Source organism: Mya arenaria, chromosome 5 (assembly GCF_026914265.1).
Source record: "Mya arenaria isolate MELC-2E11 chromosome 5, ASM2691426v1".
In the NCBI taxonomy this organism is placed as follows: Eukaryota; Metazoa; Mollusca; class Bivalvia; order Myida; family Myidae; genus Mya; species Mya arenaria.
Window position 1 is genome coordinate 8,402,104 of NC_069126.1, and position 21,699 is coordinate 8,423,802.

The 21,699-nt window shown below is 36.4% G+C and overlaps 1 protein-coding gene and 1 pseudogene across 1 annotated transcript in view; both read right to left on the reverse strand.

The window, feature by feature from the left end:
* Positions 1-13,170, reverse strand: LOC128234445 (dixin-like; annotated as a pseudogene).
* Positions 12,770-21,699, reverse strand: part of LOC128236023 (PHD finger protein 14-like) — a 25,492-nt gene continuing 16,562 nt past the window's right edge. Inside the window, exons 6-9 of the mRNA XM_052950816.1 lie at positions 18,479-18,564; positions 17,053-17,209; positions 14,073-14,198; positions 12,770-12,870 (exon numbers count right to left, since the gene is read on the reverse strand). Coding sequence (XP_052806776.1) covers positions 14,184-14,198; positions 17,053-17,209; positions 18,479-18,564 — 258 coding nt within the window. The 3' untranslated portion in view covers positions 12,770-12,870; positions 14,073-14,183. The remainder of the gene's footprint in view (positions 12,871-14,072; positions 14,199-17,052; positions 17,210-18,478; positions 18,565-21,699) is intronic.

The window sequence follows — 21,699 nt, forward strand, 5'->3', positions numbered from 1 at the left end:
CTATTCATAATCTGGCCCCTTGGCTCAACAGCTTGAGTCTGAACTCAGACTTAAGACTATTCGTAATCTTGGCCCCTTGGCTCAACAGCTTGAGTCTGAACTCAGACTTAAGACTATTCGTAATCTTGGCCCCTTGGCTCAACAACTTGAGTCTGAACTCAGACTTAAGACTATTCGTAATCTTGGCCCCTTGGCTCAACAGCTCGAGTCTAATATTACCAGTTGTAGTTAATTTGTAACAGCTCACACCAGATATCACCAGTTTAAGATCATTATTAACAGTTTAAGACTGATATATACATATTCAGTTGAACATAAACAGTTCGAGTCAATGGCTAACAGTTAAAGTCACATACTAACAGTTTTAGTCTTATAGTAACAGTTTCGGTTCAACAGTAACAGTTTAACTCCAATATTAAATGTTTGGATCTGATATTAACAGTTTCAGTCCAAAATCAATAATCAGTAAAAAGTAAAATAAATTAACAGGTGGGGTAATACGTATGTATATGTTGGATTAGGTATAATCCCATTCTTAATGTCATTCTATACATGAAGTGAAATCATTGGCCTGTGTCTGGCTCTATCCAGGCCACAATTTTACCCTCCCACCCCGGTATAATGGTTTCCTCATTGGAAATCTGAAATGTAAGAATTTTATGATATTAACATCTGTGTTTCTAAAACAATTATCAATATTTAAAAAAACAAGTTTCATTGCTAAAGGAACAGAAAACAAAGTGTTATTATAAGCATAAATTTACTAATCTTCTACATTAAAAAAGGGCATCGAGTGAAAGCCATAGCTTGATTGTTGTGGATGTGTTGTGAATGTGTTGTGGATGTGTTGTGTTTGTGTTGTGGATGTGTTGTGGATGTGTTGTGGATGTGTTGTGTTTGTGTTGTGGATGTGTTGTGTTTGTGTTGTGGATGTGTTGTGTTTGTGTTGTGTTTGTGTTGTGGATGTGTTGTGTTTGTGTTGTGTTTGTGTTGTGGATGTGTTGTGGATGTGTTGTGGATGTGTTGTGGATGTGTTGTGTTTGTGTTGTGGATGTGTTGTGGATGTGTTTTGTATGTGTTGTGCATGTGTCATGGATGTGTCATGAATGTGTTGTGGATGTGTTTTGTATGTGTTGTGCATGTGTCATGGATGTGTCGTGAATGTGTCATGGATGTGTTGTGGATGTGTCGTGGATGTGTCGTGGATGTGTTGTGGATGTGTTGTGTATGTGTTGTGGATGTGTCATGGATGTGTTGTGGATGTGTTTTTTTAGTCCAAGGGGCATAACTCGACAATTTTAAAACCTATTCAAGATTTATAGGACATGATTTACATGCACATTTTCACTTTTATCTCTGGCTTACTACCATGATTCATTTTAAGAATTTGAATGGTTTTAACTATTTGCAATACCAAGACAATCACATTACCTGAACGCCTTTTTAAAAAAAACAAAAAAACAAGCTAGTTAAATAAGAATCCAATAAAGGACATTCAGTGATGAAAATATTAAACGTTTGTGAGATTGTCATAACTCTATGCATTCCTTCACCTCTTCTTTCACAGTGCCGAACTCGGGGTCAAGTGCTTTAAAATGGTATCTGTACTGGCCTGGCCGATCAAACGCGCCTTTAAAATCGTGTAGAGTGATCTCCCCTAGCCTGAAAATATTTTCAATATAATGATGTTATGTCTCAAAAATAACTTCACAGCTGAAAACATGACTACTACAAGAGCATACTTAAGATTTGAGCATGCTTCAAATATAATGTGAAATCCACTTTTTTTGTAACTAACCTACATGTTAAACTGTTAATATTGATCTTAAACTGTCTTATGTCTGTCTCCTTGTAATGAATAATATAATCATGGTAAATTTTGCCTAAAAATCCCAAAAGCTCACAATCAAGCCACCAAAGATGTACATTTAACTAGAATCGGTGAATCACATGTCACTTGTCTAATGAAGGTCACCACAACCTTGACCTTGGACTTATTGACCCCAAAACCCAATAGGGCTCATCTAATGACCATGGCTATGTGCATACTACATTTGAAGGCTTTATATCAAGTTATTTAAAAGTAATTGATCAGGAACGAACGTGAAATGATAACGACGCAAACATGATCTGTGTCTCTGTTATGCTTCACATGTGACACAAACCTGTACATTAAACTAGCATTCTGTGATTTCATATGTGTCACCTGTCAAGTTATTGATTGGAAACAATCGTGTGATGACGATGACACAGACGCCAGACAAAGTAATCTCTATGTTTCTGCCATGCTTGGCATGCTACACAATGAGACTGAAGCATGTTACCTCTTGTTAATGGTGAGCATCGATGGCGTAGTAGAGCTGTCTTTGAAATAGAGCACCTTTGTACAGTTGGTTAGTGGGGGACTATCAAGTTTGTTGGGGTTGAAACCTGCAAGGGGATCAAAAGTGGTACAGGGATTAGATATAAATCATAAGTCTACAAAACTGTTCATCCAGGCTTTTGACTTAAAACCAAGATGAAATGATTTAATGTTTCATGTATGAATGAATACACCAATTTAATATTTTGTTCTACTAATCTAGGCAGAATTAAAATTGAGCAAGCATCTTGGTATTGAAACACATTTTTTTTCCATTTTGTTCAAAGAAAACAGCAGATGAAGGCAAACCAATATTTCTTATATAAGTTTATTTATAACTGTAATTTAAACATATACCCTAAAGACATTACTATTTAACATCAGGCTATGACAGAAGAAATACAGATGAGCTAACTAGGCCTTGTATGATCACAAAATGCAGAATAAACAAGAGCTGTCACAGAGACGGTGCACTGGATTATTCCCCCACTTTAAGTATAAGGATTGATTAAGTTTTGGTGAAATATGCATGGATCACTGTAAAATTAGATTAAGTGCAAAACCTCAACTAGAATTTCTAAGTCAAGTAGTAAAAGGCCAAACCTTACATTATATGCAAGATAGAGTTATCCAACTTGAGTATTTAAGTATGTTTGATTGTTGAGTATTGTATGAAGTCTCAATGCAAGACATCAAGAAGTCGCTGTGATATTAACCTATATGTGCTTACATGCAAAAGCGTAACCAGAATTTCAAGTCGAATAATAAGGCCCATGATTTGCATTATATTAAAAAAACATTATCTAACTCCATTAATTAAATAGGTTGGATAGTTGGGAAAATATATCAAAAGTTTCAATGCAATTCATGGTGTATTTCCTGGGCTTGAAGGTGCTACTCTAACCAAAGTGTGACGCAGCCATCAGCTGACAACACTGACGTAGCCGCAGCCAGGTTGTGTAGAATAGCTCTCCTTATTCTTTAAATAGACAAGCTAATTAAAAATGAAACTGGAATTTTGTATGTTGATCATAAGTCAGTGAATTCTTTTGGAATTATTTTTACCTCCTATTCCAGGCAAATTGGGAAAAAAAGTTGACATAGGGAAAAATACAATATAATGCAAGTATACATGTTTTTATGAATTTTTTTAAGAAGGCAGTGAATTGCACCAATTCACTTAAGTGTCATATTATTGTTACCACTTAAGTGAATAGAAGTTCAGCCAGAATTCAGATTAAACAAAATTCAGGAAATGAAAACAATCAAGTTGTTGCCATCTGTGATGTTTCTACAGATTTAACATTTCTGATTTGACTACTAAGATCTTCAATGATACGAACCCTGACGGTTGTTTAGCAAACGTCAAGATGGGATTTTATCCTCCCTTCTATCAAAAACCTACAACATTTAGACTGGATGACGACCAATTTCACAGCCTAGCTATACAGGTATAGGTGTGTGTGTGTCTATGTGTAGGGGGTGTTAGGAGGGTGTAATGTTTCTATACAAACCCAGTGACACACGGGTGGGGCACTCACTTGTTTGTCTACTACCTGGGATGGCAGTGATCGGGGAGCGGCGTATACCCGTGCCGTCAAAATTCAGCTTCCGAGACACATGCTGGTCATACCCGCCCTGCAAAAATATTATTGAAAATATGATATCTATTTCACAAGATTTTTTTTATTAGCATACATGCCATATTTTCTGGAGACCATTCAGGGGGATTTGTTCAAGTCTGAAAATTTAGGGGGATTTTGGTAGTATTCAGGGGGATTTTTTAGCAGATCTAATTCTTTAAAATTTCAAAGTATTTTAAGACGCAAGTACGAAAAAAACAATTTGCCATAATTTTGAAAGGCTCCCGAGGGGATTATGTCCAGAATTTAAGGGATTTGGGTCACATACCAGGGGATTTTCATCATCACCATGTACCATTACGGGCATGACACACGTGCCAATTCACATTGTTTACCGCTTTTTCCAGCACTTCATCTATATTTTATGAGACACAGCCATATTGCATAATAAAAGCACTGACTTGCAAAATAGAATACTTCACAGAAAAATATGTTTCAGAGACAATTTAATGGGCTTACCTTCCTCTAAAATTGGATACAAAATCTGCTGCCTATGATCATAAATCATGACTTTCAGACTAATAGAGAGAATGGAATGAATTATCAATATTTTTCATTTCAATTCCCAAATAGTCAGATTTGTTTGCTTCTGATAAAAAGCAAATGCATAATTTATTGTTTAAGTTCATAAACATATCTTCTTTTGGCATTCATCAAAAAATAAAAACATCACCACCATAATAAATAAATAAAAGTCATTTCATCCTAATTGTCTACTTTCAGTTTCTCTTCTGGAAGTTCTGTTATTTTCCGATATTTGCGATGAAGGTCAATGTCATGTATTTAAACATATTAGTGAGGCATAACAAAGAACAGCATTGTCTATTAGTTATTTTAATCCTTTTATTTACTAATTTACTGTCACCTTTAAATTATTAATCCTTTTGATGACAATGACACATGTTTTGAAGAACACTTTAATTTGTTACATCCTCTCTGATTGGATAAAAATTTTAACCAATAAAAATCGACCTTTTATCTGACCAGTCTAATTGACATTTCTTACGCAAATTCTGTCAGTTTCAATCAAAACAATGCATGAAATGTGATCGCTGATTTATTAAGTGTCACCCAATAGGTGTTGTTAAAACACACCATCAGTTGATAATCCATTTAAGCTTCAGGACAGGAAGGGCATTATAACTGTAAACAGGCATATATAATTAAACCCTGTGATAAATTTGCGTAATTTTAAACACACTTTTTTTAATTCTGGGGGATTTTCATCCCCCTCCGGGAGACCGGGGGATGGGTCAAAATTCCGGGGGATTTTTTCCCCCTCCGGGGGATATGGCATGTATGTATTAAATATACATGGATGCTTGAATTTAGATACTACACTCATGATACATAACTTTTGCTGATAAATATTGCATACTTTAATAAAAAAATGAAAAGATAATCTCCTATGTACAAAATTATACCTTTAAAAATCATTTTAAGATATTTAAGAAAATTCACATACTTTGTTGTTTTTACTAAGCAAATTTCAAAGACTGAGAGCACATTCTCACCAAATGCCCGGAGCTACTGCTGCTTGAGTTATGTGAGGAGGGCAGTCTCTCAAGGAGCGTAGATATCCCCTGTTCGATAGTGTCCAGAGTGTGCTGGGGGGGTCAGCGGGGGAAAAACATTGACGCAGGCTGCCGAGGGACTCGCGTAACACTCCTAGCTCGTCCGCTCCAGTCTGGAGGTAGATAACAATGATGCAAGGTTTCAAATAGGAATAAAAAGTTTCAATCCAATATACTTCCAGAAATATTAACTTGAAGGTATAATTTAAATGTAGCTGCTGTATAAGACGTTGTAAATACAATAGCCAACAAGTGATTGTTTGGCTAAATGAATCGAACAATGACATTTTTTAAGCCAGAGCTCCACATCAGAGGCAAAATTGAGTAAACCCATGGAAATAATGGAAAACGCACTTAATTTGGAACCAACATGAATCAAAACACATTGGAATAAGTGAAAAGGTCATTCTAATCAATGGCATGCTTATTATCAAGTAAGGAGTTAATCGATTATATTTAAAAGAGTGGAGCATAGCCAATATAAAGCAACATTTAATTTCCTTTGCAGTGTGTCAAACATATACTCTTTTGACATCATTCCTGCTCCAAAACTGTGTCAAACATGTACACATTTGACAACATTCCTGCTTGAACACTGTGTCAAACATGTACACATTTGACAACATTCCTGCTTGAACACTGTGTCAAACATGTACACATTTGACAACATTCCTGCCATAACACTGTGTCAAACATGTACACATTTGACAACATTCCTGCTTTAACACTGTATCAAACATTTATACATTTGACAACATTGTCACCTATTTTTTGCCTGCATCTATGGGTGCGTCCTATACACAGACATTCATGGCTTGTGCAATATCACAGAAAACAATGCAGAAAACATATGGATATCAGAGATCTGATAAAAGCAAATAGAAATATAAGCAAAATCAAAGTCTAAAAGACAACATCTTACAGGTTGGGGCCGTAAGTGCTCGTTCTTATCATGTTTCGTGTGAAGGATTTTCCCAGCCAGTCGAGCCATCTGTTGGTCTTGAGAGGCGACTCTCGCCCGTAATGAAGCCTGGAGGGGGCATGCAGATTTACAGGTAATAAAACAGCTTAGTTATGAAGAAGTAACACTAAAGCAGTGACCTTTCTTTTTGTTGGAATTATTAAATTTACTTGCATGTTTTCCCAAGCATAGAATCTTACCATTTTTACAAATTTATGTCTTCTGTAAGAACATTGATTTTCTAAAATAAAAAGCAATATTTGCACAAAACAAAGCAATCACACAATAACTGTTTTGTTAATCTAAACTGTGAAATTACGTTTTCCTCTAATTTTCCCAATTTTAAATTAATTTCCCACTTTAAAAGTCAAGGTACATGCGTTTAAAAAAAATGTTCCAAGAAAATCACTGCTTAGTTTTACAAAACAAATAAAATACAAAGAAATTTGAAGCAGTCCCATGCTTAAGGTAGGCAGCCAACACAAGAACGTGAATATTTAAATCTACAGAATTAAGAGAATAATGCAAAAATGTTGTTAACAACTAAATGGTAGATATACTGGTAAAGCAACTGTTCATTGTTCAGAAGTAGCAAAATGAACAAAACTGGTTAAGTCTTTAGTTATGTCGTTTTGACGGGGTCAAAGTTAACCAAAATGTTTATTGATTGGTCAATATTTATCCAATAATAACTATTATCAATCAAATAACACAAATGTGCAAACTTTCCTAAAGTTAACATGGGGACAACTTGTAATTGTATTTATAACATTAGCTGCTGAAGCACATAGAATCGAACACTATTTTTCCTCATTCAAACAGAGTCTTAAATACAAATTCACAGAAAATAGAAATTAATAAACGAAGAGCACATAAATCATTCACAAAGCAAGCAAACTGAAAATACATACACCAGTCTCATCTACAACACGGAAACGATCGCCAAGCTCCTTAACCTGTAGCTTTAGGGACTTTGTCACGCTTTCTTTATCTGCTATCTGCATTTGAATCTCGTGTTGGAGGTGGTCTATTCGCTGGTCTCGACGGGTTATGTCTTTCTGATAAACAAACACAGCAACACTGGTTTATAAACACTTTCTATTTAACACCCTTCATGGGTTTATTGAAAACTTGAGCTCTTACTAAATGTGAATACCCCCAAACGCTGGCCTGATAGGAAATGGCAGTGAAATATTTATAAATCCGACATACCAATGACTATGCTGTAGATAAAGTTATGGTTCTTGTACACTGCATTCTCTCTTATTGAGCTTTACCATTGTATAAAGTTTTATTCAATTTCATCCAGTTGTTTTCAAGCCGTCCTTCAGACAGAGAGTAACAAAGGGCAAGAACTATAATTATCTGAAAAAAGAGTTATGGTTCTTGTACAAAGCACTGCTTCTCATTGTGCTTTACCATTGTGTGAAGTTGAATGAAATTCCATCAAGTAGTTTTTAAATTATGCTCCTGACATGGAAAATTGTGATGGACTGACTACAAGGTGACTTCAATATATTCCCTTAAAACCCTGTTGGCCTGGGGTATAAAAATGGTGGATTTTATCCAGAAGAACCATTTGAAACAGTGAAATTATTGAAATGCATGTTGACTGTATCTCTTATTTTAGCTCCTTTCACTACACATTTCACTAGTGGAAAAGTTTTGGGATATCAATTTGGTGCTTATTTAATAAAATATATTGCTATCTTACACTGAATAAAAACACACAATTATCCTGAATATAAGAAAAACGGCTGTACATATTGCTCCAGGCTGCAAAACGTTTTTCATGTTGGGCTAATACAAGAGTTTATCATAATAATTGTCACTTTAACTTGTCATTTAATCAGTATTTCCTTTATTCTCTTTTTAATTTGCCGTTTTGAGCATTAGAATTAGACATTTATATAGAAATCATCGGATTCCCAAAGGCAATTTCAATTTTTTCAGTAGCCAAATACCTTTAATATATACAACATACATGAGCATGAAGTTATTCTTATAAACTTACTCTTAAATCTGATATCATCTTGTCTTTATCTTGTATCTGTTTGGAAATGTTAATCTGTAATGAGCATGAAGTTATTCTTATAAACTTACTCTTAAATCTGATATCATCTTGTCTTTATCTTGTATCTGTTTGGAAATGTTAATCTGTAATGAAAGGAAATAGAATCATGTCACACAGTACACAATACAGTAATTATTGAACTAACGTTCTACATCAAAATCTATTCCCTATCTTATCAAGGAGTATGTTCCTCCAATCTTTATAACTAGTTTTGCAAGTGCTTTCCCAACTTTAATTCCCCATACCCCCACTCAAACCAAACAAGATACCACACTGCACATTAATTCCCCATACCCCCTCTCAAACCAAACAAGATACCCCACAGCACATTAATTCCCCATACCTCCTCTCAAACCAAACAAGATACCACACAGCACATCTACACACATTAATTCCCCATACCCCCTCTCAAACCAACAAGATACCACACAGCACATTAATTCCCCATACCCCTCTCAAAACAAACAAGATACCACACAGCACATTAATTCCCCAAACCCCCTCTCAAACCAAACAAGATACCCCACAGCACATTAATTCCCCATACCCCACATAAACCAAACAAGATACCACACAGCACATTAATTCCCCATACCCCCTCTCAAACCAAACAAGATACCCCACAGCACATTAATTCCCCATACCCCCTCTCAAACCAAACAAGATACCCCACAGCACATTAATTCCCCATACCCCCTCTCAAACCAAACAAGATACCCCACAGCACATTAATTCCCCATACCCCCTCTCAAACCAAACAGGATACCCCACAGCACATTAATTCCCCATACCCCCTCTCAAACCAAACAAGATACCCCACAGCACATTAATTCCCCATACCCCCTCTCAAACCAAACATGATACCCCACAGCACATTAACACACATTAATTCCCCATACCCCCTCTTAAAACAAACAAGATACCACACAGCACATTAATTTCCCATACCTGTTCGGAGTCAAAGTTTTGTTTCTGGAAGTCTCTGCGTAGTAACTCAGACTTGAGCTGGGAAATGGTTGTCTCCTGGTCTGTGATTCTCTGTTGGAGGCCAGACTGAAACACAAATACGTATCCTAGTGTAAATACATTAATGTTTCCAGATTTTCATTTTTTGTACTTTATTTACTGAAAACAACACATAACAGATGATAACAGACCCCAATCCCTAAAATTAAGTTTGAGTTTGCAGGATTCAGAACCAAAAAGTATTAAATGTCTTAGACGCCTGTTGAAAATGTTTTCATTGTCATATTTTCATTTTTTCTTCAAGCCCATAAGCCCTCCAGTGGTAAAAAACTTTCTGGGCTTGCTCAGATTTCAAATACAATATAGCAGAAATTGCTTAACAATTTGGCCCACCATTTTCATCAACTTCTGTTAATCTCCATCAACAGACTTAATACATAATTATACAATCAATATAAAAAATACATTAATGCTTATTTTATAATGATAATAAACTTTTTCTTAAAGTTTTATGATGAGTGTATATTTAAATTATGATTATAACACGAAATTTAAATTTTATTCATTGTAAAATTGTCTTTATTTTGATGAATAAATGAAAAAGGCTATGAGGAACAAAATAAGAGCGTGACGCGGCACAAAAACCAACACTTCTCTTGTTTGTTTCACTAAAAATAGGGTTACAAGAGTGGTCGAAATTAGAACAAGCCCACAAGCCCTGCACTGGTTAAAATGCTATCCTGGCTTGTTCAAATTCTGGATTTTACAAAGCAGGGATTGTAAATAACGTTGATGCCAAACACTTATGCTGGAATTTGGGCTTGTTCAACCAAAGTCTAATTTGATGACTGTTATACAACAGAGCAATTGTCTTAGCCAGAATCATGGGTCTTGCTATTGTTCTGCATATTGTCTCTGGTTACATGTATACCAAGTTTTACTTATTACTTACTATTTTGTTGAATGGTGTCTGAAAACTATCCAAGTAAATCTTTTTACACAATAACACCAACATCCACACCAAGCCTATCACAATGCCTTCTTCAAAGAAGACAAGCTGATAATAAAGCATTATTACAAAAAAAAATGAAATTGCCATTTTATTTATTTTTTCTAAAACACCCTACCTTAACACCCTGGACCTTCATGAGTTCGAGCTTGTTTTTGGAAAGGTCTTCCCTCAGCTCCTGGCAAACGTCCTTTGACTGTTGTAACTGACTTTGAAGTATCACCTAAAGGAAGGATAAACAAAATAATGTATAATGACTTTTTACTTATAGTGATCAAGTGATAACAATTTTTTGATACATGAATCGCTTTTTGAATATGCCTCTGGGATTTCAGTCTTAGATACATGTGTTAATGTGCTTGAAAAAAGGATTTTTGGGCCAAGGGAATGCTCTGACATAAATCCTTGGAATGATTTAGTGGAATTTAGTAGAGATTTTAAAAAGTTGTACAGAGTTGTTCATGGCTATTCCATTTAAACATATAACCCCCGAGGGGAAGGCACTTATAAATTATGCGCCCCCCTACAGAAGCAAATTTATCCAAACTATCAAAAAAAGACCACCACCCATACACTTTTCAAATAATTACCATCCCCCCAGGAGTTATATGTTTTACTGCAATAGCCCTCATAATCCTCCTAGAGATTACTTTTCAAGAAACTGCTCTAAGATTTCAGGGCCCCCTGGGTTTTTAGTCTTAATGTAAAGAATACAGTCTCTACGTGTTTATCAAAGTTAAAACAATCCACCAAGTCCCATTTTCCCATACTCACAATTTGTTCTTCCGGCGTTGTTCCCTCAACGTATTCCCGCGACCTGCTCTCAGCTCCATCTGGGGGCTGCCCACTCAACAACTGTAAACAATTAGACAAGTTTTAAATAACATTTCCTTACAATCCAAGTAATATGAGCTAAGGCCAACAAAAAGAATCATTCTCTTCAAATAAATACATTTTTACAGACTCCTAAATCCATTATTTAGTTTGCCAATGGTTTATCTTAACAAACACCAGCAGCACTATTTCAATCCATCCTGAACATTTCGTTATCGTTTCTGTATCATTTTCCCACAGTTTAACTTGCTTAAGGTAAAATTGCACATTCCTCATTGACATGTGTATTCATGGCTAATAAATCCATTGAACACACTGGGCACATTTATTGTAGAAACCTCATACTCATTAATAAATATTTAAATGAAATCCGGACTTTTGATTGGACGCCTGAGAAAGGACGTTTGATTGGACGCCTGATAAACACCTCAGGCAAAATGAAAATAGCCATGCATTACAGAAGTTGGCTAGCCTATATTCCCACAGTATATTCTGTTAAGTAATTTGAATAACATAGCGTGGATTCCTACTTGTCATTTTATGCACATGCTATCATCACAGCAATATTCCAAGTTTTAGAAATACACCAGAGTAACAGCTCAAGACAATCTCTTTGCTCTATTAATGACAAGCAAGCTTCAGATAATAGAAAAGAGGACTAGAAAAGTGATTATATAGGAATAGGGGCACTTTGCGGATATACTATAATAGTTCCTACTAGATCCTGAAGTTGTGAGAGATCTTTCTTGATAGTCGCCATTGCATCGGCCAGTTTCAGGTACTCTGAGAGCAGGTCGTCATATTGGGCCTTCTGGACGGTGGGGCCTCGTGCCGGGGTGAACACACTGTCCTCAAGCTCCGTACCGCTGTCTTTACCTTAGAGAAGTGAAATTACATTGTAAATTTTTTACACTTTAACAAAGAAGCATGCAATTGTTGTATTCTTTCACTGTTGTGGGCAAAAGATTAGCTCCTCAGTGTTAACCCATTTGTATGACCAGATAGCATGGCTTGACAAATGAAAATTGGTTTGTGTTAAATCTCACATCTAAACAAAATTGCATATTATATTGGCACTCGGTATAAAATTCTAATTTCCAATGTTATAAAAAATACAGCCTACTTTTGAAAAAATAATTAATTAACGCAAACTTTACGCAACAGTACATGTGGTAGTATCTTACATGAGATGTAGTCGGCAGATCGACTCTTGGATACAGATGACATGACAGAGAGGGTGGTGAGGGGTGTGTCTGCTCCAACAGACGACGTGGACGATGCCATCAAAGTTGGTGGGCTGTGCACGTGGCTCGTCGGAGAGCTGCCCGCACTGGCCCCGTCAACATCGCCACGTTCCCGCCCTGGCACATAGCGAGGGTGGTCTGCATGGAAACTTGTGTCCGAATCACTGTACTGGTCTGAACTGCTCTCATTGTTGTAATGACGTCTGAAATATTTATTCCATAAACCATTAGAAAAAAACAGAAATGTCAAAATGGCATAATAAACACTTTACCTTAGTGGCCACTTGTAAAGTAGCGCATATATAACAAAACAAACTATTTCTTTTTACATCTTCTTATAACAAAATTCATTTAAAAATCCCGAAATATAGCTTTAGCAAACTAAAAATGAACAAGAGCTGTAATTTTCAATGATGGATGCCCTTAAAGTGCCAGATTCAATGGAAATTGCTTACATTCAGGAATAGCAATTTTAAACTATAAGTATATATGCAGGACGCCATGATTGTTGACTTCAAGTGTCAGGAGTGATAAACTAAAAGGAAGGGACTTTGACACATCAAGAGATAAGGACCTACACCCAACATGATGCCTGTATGTGCCAGACATCTGCGTCAGGTTATTTCAAAATGGCACTGAGCATGACAAAACTATAACATGGACATGAAAAACGGCGGTACAGACAGATGGAGCCATATGAATGTGCCCACCCCTGAGCAACTCCTTTCTTTATGCATATACAGGTATAACACCTCCAATCTTGCCTCTTATCTATAGTTTAAGGTCAACAACATATTCCATATTCCATATTAAATTTAATACAGGATTTGGGTAAAAATATATGTTAAACTTTTTCGTATATTAGTGTTTTAAGATGGAAATTGTGTCAAAATAAGGGAAAATAAATGCGGATAGATCACAAAGGCAAGGGAAAAAACAACTGCAGTTAGTACAGGTTGTCTCCCTTAACTTTAATTATTATCTCTTCAACAAAGGCAAGGAATACAGGTTGCCTCCCTTAGACTATATTTTTTTCTCTTGGCAACAATAGCAATTTTGATCATTTCAAAGGCCATAATTTAGTAATACATGGGCAGATATGTTAGGTTTAAAAAAGTACACAAGCTCTCATAGTTATCTAACTACTGTAAAAGTTTGATTAAGATACTATAAAAACTGAAGACTTTATTGCCTTCACAAGCAATTGCTGCAAATGCACAAACTGACGCACAAGTGGTGAAGAGAAAAATTACTATATCTCAATCTTGTATATTTTCAACAGCACTGGAAATGTTTCTTTGATATAAGTATCGAGATTGGGATTTAATGAATACATTTATTGAAATTATTTTCAACCATTTATCTAATGCAACAAACCATGAAGGAATGAAAGGTTGTTTCTAACCCTTAGCCATAATGTGATGCATCCTAATTTTCTTAGCTGCCATAAAATGCAGGATACGTTCCACATTCTCTTTCATCTCTGCGTAGGTGGATGGCACATCATGGACTCCTGCTATGTCCTCTCCCGCTAGAAATAGTAGCACAAACAATAAAAGACATTGTTGCAAGCTTTCAGATATAGTTAATGATTGCCAGCTTTTAAAAAACCAAGAACTTAACCCTTGTCATATTGACTTTGGTAGCAAAATGAGTTCAGTTAAGGCAGTCACGTTTTCAAAAATAAAAGGTTATTGGAATTAAAAAATTAAAAATAGTTAATACTTTGTGCAAAATTAAATTAGAGATATTTTTCAAAAGTAATTACAATAGCAAAATTGTTTGGCCATGAGATACAACATGACACAAAAAATGTCACTTTTTACCTATTACCACATATCATATGTCAATTCATTACTTATATGATACTGTCATAAAAACATTAATTTTTTGTTTTAAACTTAGGCCACTCCTTTTTTATTTTTTGGTTTACAAGATTTTTTGGAAAAAATGTCCACTGGGTGGTCGAAGAAAAAAAAAAAAAAAAAAAAGGAAAAAATTCACAAAACATACTCTTAAAGGGTGAAAATCAGAAAACAACATAAAAACAGTGAAAAATTATTTTATATCAATTTACTTGTCATTTTAAATTCTTAAACTGCTATTAATGCATGCTTTAATACACTCAAAGTTTCAAAGTTCTTATTAAACACACAGTTTAAATCTTACATATTGTGCATATAAAACATCAATGATATTGACTATAAAACATGTTTACAAGTATAAACTACACTTTTAATCAAAGATACATTGAATATCACTCAGCAAGACATTTGTTTAGCTTTAAGGGTATGCTAAAGCAAAAGTGAATGCAGAACACTTAAAAACTTACCAATATTAAATTGAAACAAGAGCTGTCACAGTATGTGACGAATGCCCCCGAATGTGACATTGACCTACGAACAAGGTTTGTAAAGCTTCATGACTTGTATCATATTTGACCAATGCTTTTAAGACATAGTTTTAAGTGACATTAATATTCAAAATTAATACATTCACATGTATAACAAACATACATTTTGAGTGATAAACCTTTAACTACTTACTAAATAATGCATTTTCAGAAAATATTAATTATTGATAACAGGATTGTAGCTGTGTACTTAATAGCTGAAAACGCAAAATGATTGGTGAGTGCTAAAAGATTTAGTGTGATCAACTATTGTCTCATTAGGTAGAAATACTGTGTTTTCTGCACCTTTCTTTAAATTAAACTCGGTATCCTTCATATAAAGAATCATAGTTTTTGACATTTAGTCATCCTGTTTGGTATATTAAAACAATTGTATCAATTGTGGTAAATCTTTCATAAGGTTGCATCTTTAAATGATGTCTTCGTAACAATGTCAAGGGCAAAATTACATCCAGTCTTACCGGTTTGACCCCAGCTCGTAAAAATGTCAAGGGCAAAATTACATCCAGTCTTACCGGTTTGACCCCAGCTCGTAACAATGACAAGGGCAAAATTACATCCAGTCTTACCGGTTTGACCCCAGCTCGTAACAATGTCAAGGGCAAAATTACATCCAGTCTTACCGGTTTGAACCCAGCTCGTAACAATGTCAAGGGCAAAATTACATCCTGTCTTACCGGTTTGACCCCAGCTCGTAACAATGTCAAGGGCAAAATTACATCCTGTCTTACCGGTTTGACCCCAGCTCGTAACAATGTCAAGGGCAAAATTACATCCAGTCTTACCGGTTTGACCCCAGCTCGTAACAATGACAAGGGCAAAATTACATCCAGTCTTACCGGTTTGACCCCAGCTCGTAACAATGTCAAGGGCAAAATTACATCCAGTCTTACCGGTTTGACCCCAGCTCGTAACAATGTCAAGGGCAAAATTACATCCAGTCTTACCGGTTTGACCCCAGCTCGTAACAATGTCAAGGGCAAAATTACATCCAGTCTTACCGGTTTGACCCCAGCTCGTAACAATGTCAAGGGCAAAATTACATCCGGTCTTACCGGTTTGACCCCAGCTCGTAACAATGTCAAGGGCAAAATTACATCCAGTCTTACCGGTTTGAACCCAGCTCGTAACAATGTCAAGGGCAAAATTACATCCTGTCTTACCGGTTTGACCCCAGCTCGTAACAATGTCAAGGGCAAAATTACATCCAGTCTTACCGGTTTGACCCCAGCTCGTAACAATGTCAAGGGCAAAATTACATCCTGTCTTACCGGTTTGACCCCAGCTCGTAACAATGTCAAGGGCAAAATTACATCCGGTCTTACCGGTTTGACCCCAGCTCGTAACAATGTCAAGGGCAAAATTACATCCGGTCTTACCGGTTTGACCCCAGCTCGTAACAATGTCAAGGGCAAAATTACATCCTGTCTTACCGGTTTGACCCCAGCTCGTAACAATGTCAAGGGCAAAATTACATCCAGTCTTACCGGTTTGACCCCAGCTCGTAACAATGTCAAGGGCAAAATTACATCCTGTCTTACCGGTTTGACCCCAGCTCGTAACAATGTCAAGGGCAAAATTACATCCTGTCTTACCGGTTTGACCCCAGCTCGTAACAATGTCAAGGGCAAAATTACATCCTGTCTTACCGGTTTGACCCCAGCTCGTAACAATGTCAAGGGCAAAATTACATCCTGTCTTACCGGTTTGACCCCAGCTCGTAACAATGTCAAGGGCAAAATTACATCCAGTCTTACCGGTTTGACCCAGCTCGTAACAATGTCAAGGGCAAAATTACATCCTGTCTTACCGGTTTGACCCCAGCTCGTAACAATGTCAAGGGCAAAATTACATCCAGTCTTACCGGTTTGACCCCAGCTCGTAACAATGTCAAGGGCAAAATTACATCCTGTCTTATCGGTTTGACCCCAGCTCGTAACAATGTCAAGGGCAAAATTACATCCTGTCTTACCGGTTTGACCCCAGCTTTGCAGGCGTCACAGAACCATGGCTCTGTGCTTGCAGACGACTCAGAACTAGCTGCTGATTGGTTGTCACTGATACCATAGCAACCCTCGTGCACGGCAACTCCACAGTTGTCACACTCAACTATCTCATCATCTGACTCACTGGGAAGAAAAAACACAATGTTTCATTCAATGCATCATGTAAGCCATTCTTCAGGCTGCCCACACAGATTATCATCAATTCTTGGCCCCTAGGAGCTGGCCAGAAAATAATATGAAGTATGTGTGTTCAATATGTTAATATGCCATAAAACTTCTGATAAAGTCACTGTGAATGGGTTAAGGGGTGAGATTGGTCAAGTGGTGTAAGTGTCTGCCTTTCACCCTAAAGGTTGTAGGTCGGATCCCCACCCGGGTGAGAGTGGTCAGGTGGTGTAGGTGTCGGCCTTTCACTCTAAAGGTTGTAGGTTTGATCCCCACCAGGGTGAGAGTGGTCTAGTGGTGTAGGTGTTGCCTTTCACCCTAAAGGTTGTAGGTTTGATCCCCACCAGGATGAGACTGGTCTAGTGGTGTAGGTGTTGCCTTTCACCCTAAAGGTTGTAGGTTCGATCTCCACCCGGTTAAGAGTGGTCTAGAGGCATATGTGTCGGCCTTTCACCCTAAAGGTTAAAGGTTTAATGCCACCAGGGTGAGAGTGGTCAGGTGGTGAAGGTGTCTTGCCTTTCACCAAAGAGTTTGTGGGAATGGTCCCCGCCAGGGATACTTTATCATGACCTCTAAAACAGGACACAGTACTGAGTTCAGCCCAAGAAACAGACTTGAGCACGATTTTAAGCCATCAGCAGTCAAGCTAAATAAATTATAAATAAACTAATGAATTATGGGACTTGTTTGGTGCTTATAAACAGTTGTGATACCCAGTCTAATCATTAGACTGGGTATCACAACTGTCTAATGCCTCTAAACTCTCACTCAAAATCAAATACAACGAAACGTTAGGTGGTTAAAAACAGAATAAATTTCTATACAACAAGGCATTATACGGCATTATACCACATGCCTCAAACACTGACAATATGACTTCAATGAGGATCATTTCACTTGTCCCTGCGTCACACTGAATTCAATGCTCAAAATAATTAAACCAATGAAAGATAATAACAACCCTTTAAAGCCCTGGATAAATATTCACATGAACTTCTATTACAATACAGATTGTTTTGTTAAACAAGCTTTTTTATTACCCTTTATAAACCTGCCCACAAAGTTTATGGCCCCTTGGACTAGCCTTTTGAAATCTAATTTAAAAGGGGGGGTCCATACAATAGGGTTTTTAGTACTGCATTTTGATCAAGGAGGTTGTATTCGACTTGAGTCGTGTGTGGATTTATGATAGGCATTATAAAATAATAAAAAATCTGTGGAATATACCTGATATCACCTAGACACACACAGCACACAATGACTTTAACCGGCCTCGAACTGGATGAATCCTCTGGGCTTGGCTCCTCTAAGTCCTGGAAATATCATACACAATAATGAGGACATAAATGATCCCATTTCTAGGAAATAAGAACAATCAGAGCTACATGAAGCTACTAAGAGCTACTTAGAAAACTAAGAGATACTTTATAAGCACTTTGAAATGTAACAATGTAAGGAAATAAATATTAATGGCAATATTTAAAATTCAGAAACGAAGATTATTCTCAAGTTGTTCCTGTTGTATTTGCGCATTTATAGAAAAACCATTCCCGAGAATCTTTGTTGAAATGTGGTCATATCGGATTGTTCATGGAAAATGGGCCTTGATAAAAGCATTATCATATTCAGTATTTCCCCCAGGGCATTATCGAGTGTAGGTACCATCGACTCTTCACAGGCAGAGTCGGACTCCAGAAATGCCATAAAAGTTATGCAATAAACCGGCAAACCAATCTTCATTCTCCCTAAGGCTGTAAAGTTTGTGCTCCATTCAACATTTGGGTGTTAACAGATTAATTAGCAGTGCTTCATTCAGTTGGTGTGTTAACCGATTAATTAGCAGCACTCCATTCAGTTGGGGTGTTAACCGATTAATTAGTGGTGCTCCATTCAGTTGGGGTGTCAACCGATTAATTAGCAGTGCTCCATTCAGTTGGGGTTTTAACCGATCAACTAGCGGTGCTCCATTCAGTTGGGGTGTAAACCGATTAATTAGCGGTGCTTCATTCAGTTGGGGTGTTAACCGATTAATTAGCAGCACTCCATTCAGTTGGGGTGTTAAAGGATTAATTAGCGGTGCTACATTCAGTTGGGGTGTTAACCGATTAATTAGCAGTGCTCCATTCAGTTGGGGTGTTAACCGATCAATTAGCGGTGCTCCATTCAGTTGGGGTGTAAACCGATTAATTAGCGGTGCTCCATTCAGTTGGGGTGTTAACCGATTAATTAGCAGCACTCCATTCAGTTGGGGTGTTAAAGGATTAATTAGCGGTGCTACATTTAGTTGGGGTGTTAACTGATTAAATAGCATTGCTCCATTCAGTTGGGTTTTTTATCGATAAATTAGTGCAAAACTGTACCATTTTTTATATTCTAACTGGGAAAACAATATATTTAAATTGTTCTATTAATTTAAATTAAATAATGTACATTTAATGAGGTTTCTGACTGATCTTTTTATTAAGTTGTTTTTTCACCTTTTAATATATGAAATTACAAAAATCGTGTAAAAAAAAACCCACACAACAAAATAAGCAACTGTCGATGCTCCCAAATACTGGCCATTTGTTTTCAAAATGTTGAAATAAAAAGCTGTAGATTAAGGTGCTTTATATTCTTATTTCTCAAAAAAAGTAAAAGATATGTACAGAAGCATGTGGGCACAAGGCGATGTTGAAAAATATCAAATGAAATTGTACCACCTGTGAATGAAATACTACAAAAAAAGGGGGAGGGGACACCCCTCACTAACCCACCCTGTCCAGCCCGCCCTCCGTTTAATAAATCCTGTGGGAAACGCTTATCATATTGATATAAAAAAAAAATGAATTATTTTGATTTGCTGTAGGAATGCATCAGGGATTGAATTTAATGGTCGCTAACTTGCGAATACGAGTAAGAATAAAAAATGTGAGTAAAAAATCCTGGCACTCAAATATTTTTGTGACCACATATAAAATCGAAGACTTCACTCAAAACTGTTCTTTGCGTTTTATAAACTCCTTTGAGGTAGTTTAAAATAGATAATCACATGACTGCATATGGATGCTTGTGGCTGTTTACAAATCTAATTATTGGATATTAAAGTAAGCACCTTGAAGACAATTGTTTTTGTTTTGGTTTGTGATTCGCAGCTGCGAAAAATGGAGAAGAAAATAACCAGATTCTTCACGCAAAAAGGCCTGCAGATGGTGAAAAGGCTGATGGCAATACGGGGATTGACCCAAAGGCCCCCAAGATTTGACTTCTATCGTGGGTACTTTGCAAACAAAAAAGTCTCTGTCTGATCAGGGTTCCCACATTTTTCTGCAAGTAAAATTCTAGACTTTTTCCAGACTTTTTCAAGTTTTTTTTTGCAAATTCCAGACTTTCTCTCAACCTTTTTTTACAGTTATTACAACGTAACATTTCAGTGAAATATTGTTAACATTTTAACATGCTAAAAATAAATTTATTTGCCATTTTTAACATTTAATAAACAACTTGTTAAATAACATCAAATGTCATTTTCAAAGGGTTTTATTCTCAAAAACAAAACCTTTCACTTTCTGAACTTCTTAGACATTTATTGAACAACATGATTAACCTTTAGCATGCTGAATACTATTGGCCTCTGTGAACAGTGTAAACATGGATCAGCTGGCATGATCAGGGTCTAGGCTATTTGTATTTGCTACTTGGAAACTTAAAGGCTTACCTACTATCTGTGCATAGAACAGTGTGGACCCTGATCAGCCAGCATGGTTTGGTGCCGGCTGATCTCTGTATACAATACCAATTTCCATAATTAGTAGATAAATGCATGCCTAAGGTAAATATAATCAAATATCACATTAAAAAAGTTTTACTCTCTGAACAAAAACTTACTTTCTGGACATTTTTTAAAGCTGCACTCTCATAGATATACTATTTTAACAACTTATTTTATTTTTTGTCTTAGATAGAGAAACTTTTGACGTAAATATCTGCACACCAACGATAAAAGATTGCTGACAAAAGATCAGATCGCTGATTTTCATTTTTCCGTTCGAAAATTTATGTTTTATAGTTTATTAACAGTTTAAGAAAAATGCATAAAAAATCAATTTTGAACTTAAATATAAATATCTGCGATCTATTTTTTTGTCAGCAGTCTTATATAATTGGTTTTCATGGATTTTCGCCAAAACTGGCTCGTTCCAAGACAAAAGTAAAAAAGTTGTCAAATTGTTCAATCTGTGAGAGGGACTCACAACTTGAACTCATAACATCCAGTGTCATTTTAAAACAGTTTAACTCTCTTTAAAAAAATCTACTTGCATCAGTGAGCATGCAATACAGCTATATCTGAACATCAATCTTCATCAATCCATGTTCTTCGCTTCAACCATTGGTGAAAATGTAAAATAAGTGACTTTTTTGCACAAGTTTAAAACTATTATGATGTCTACTGGCCAAAGAACTGTGGT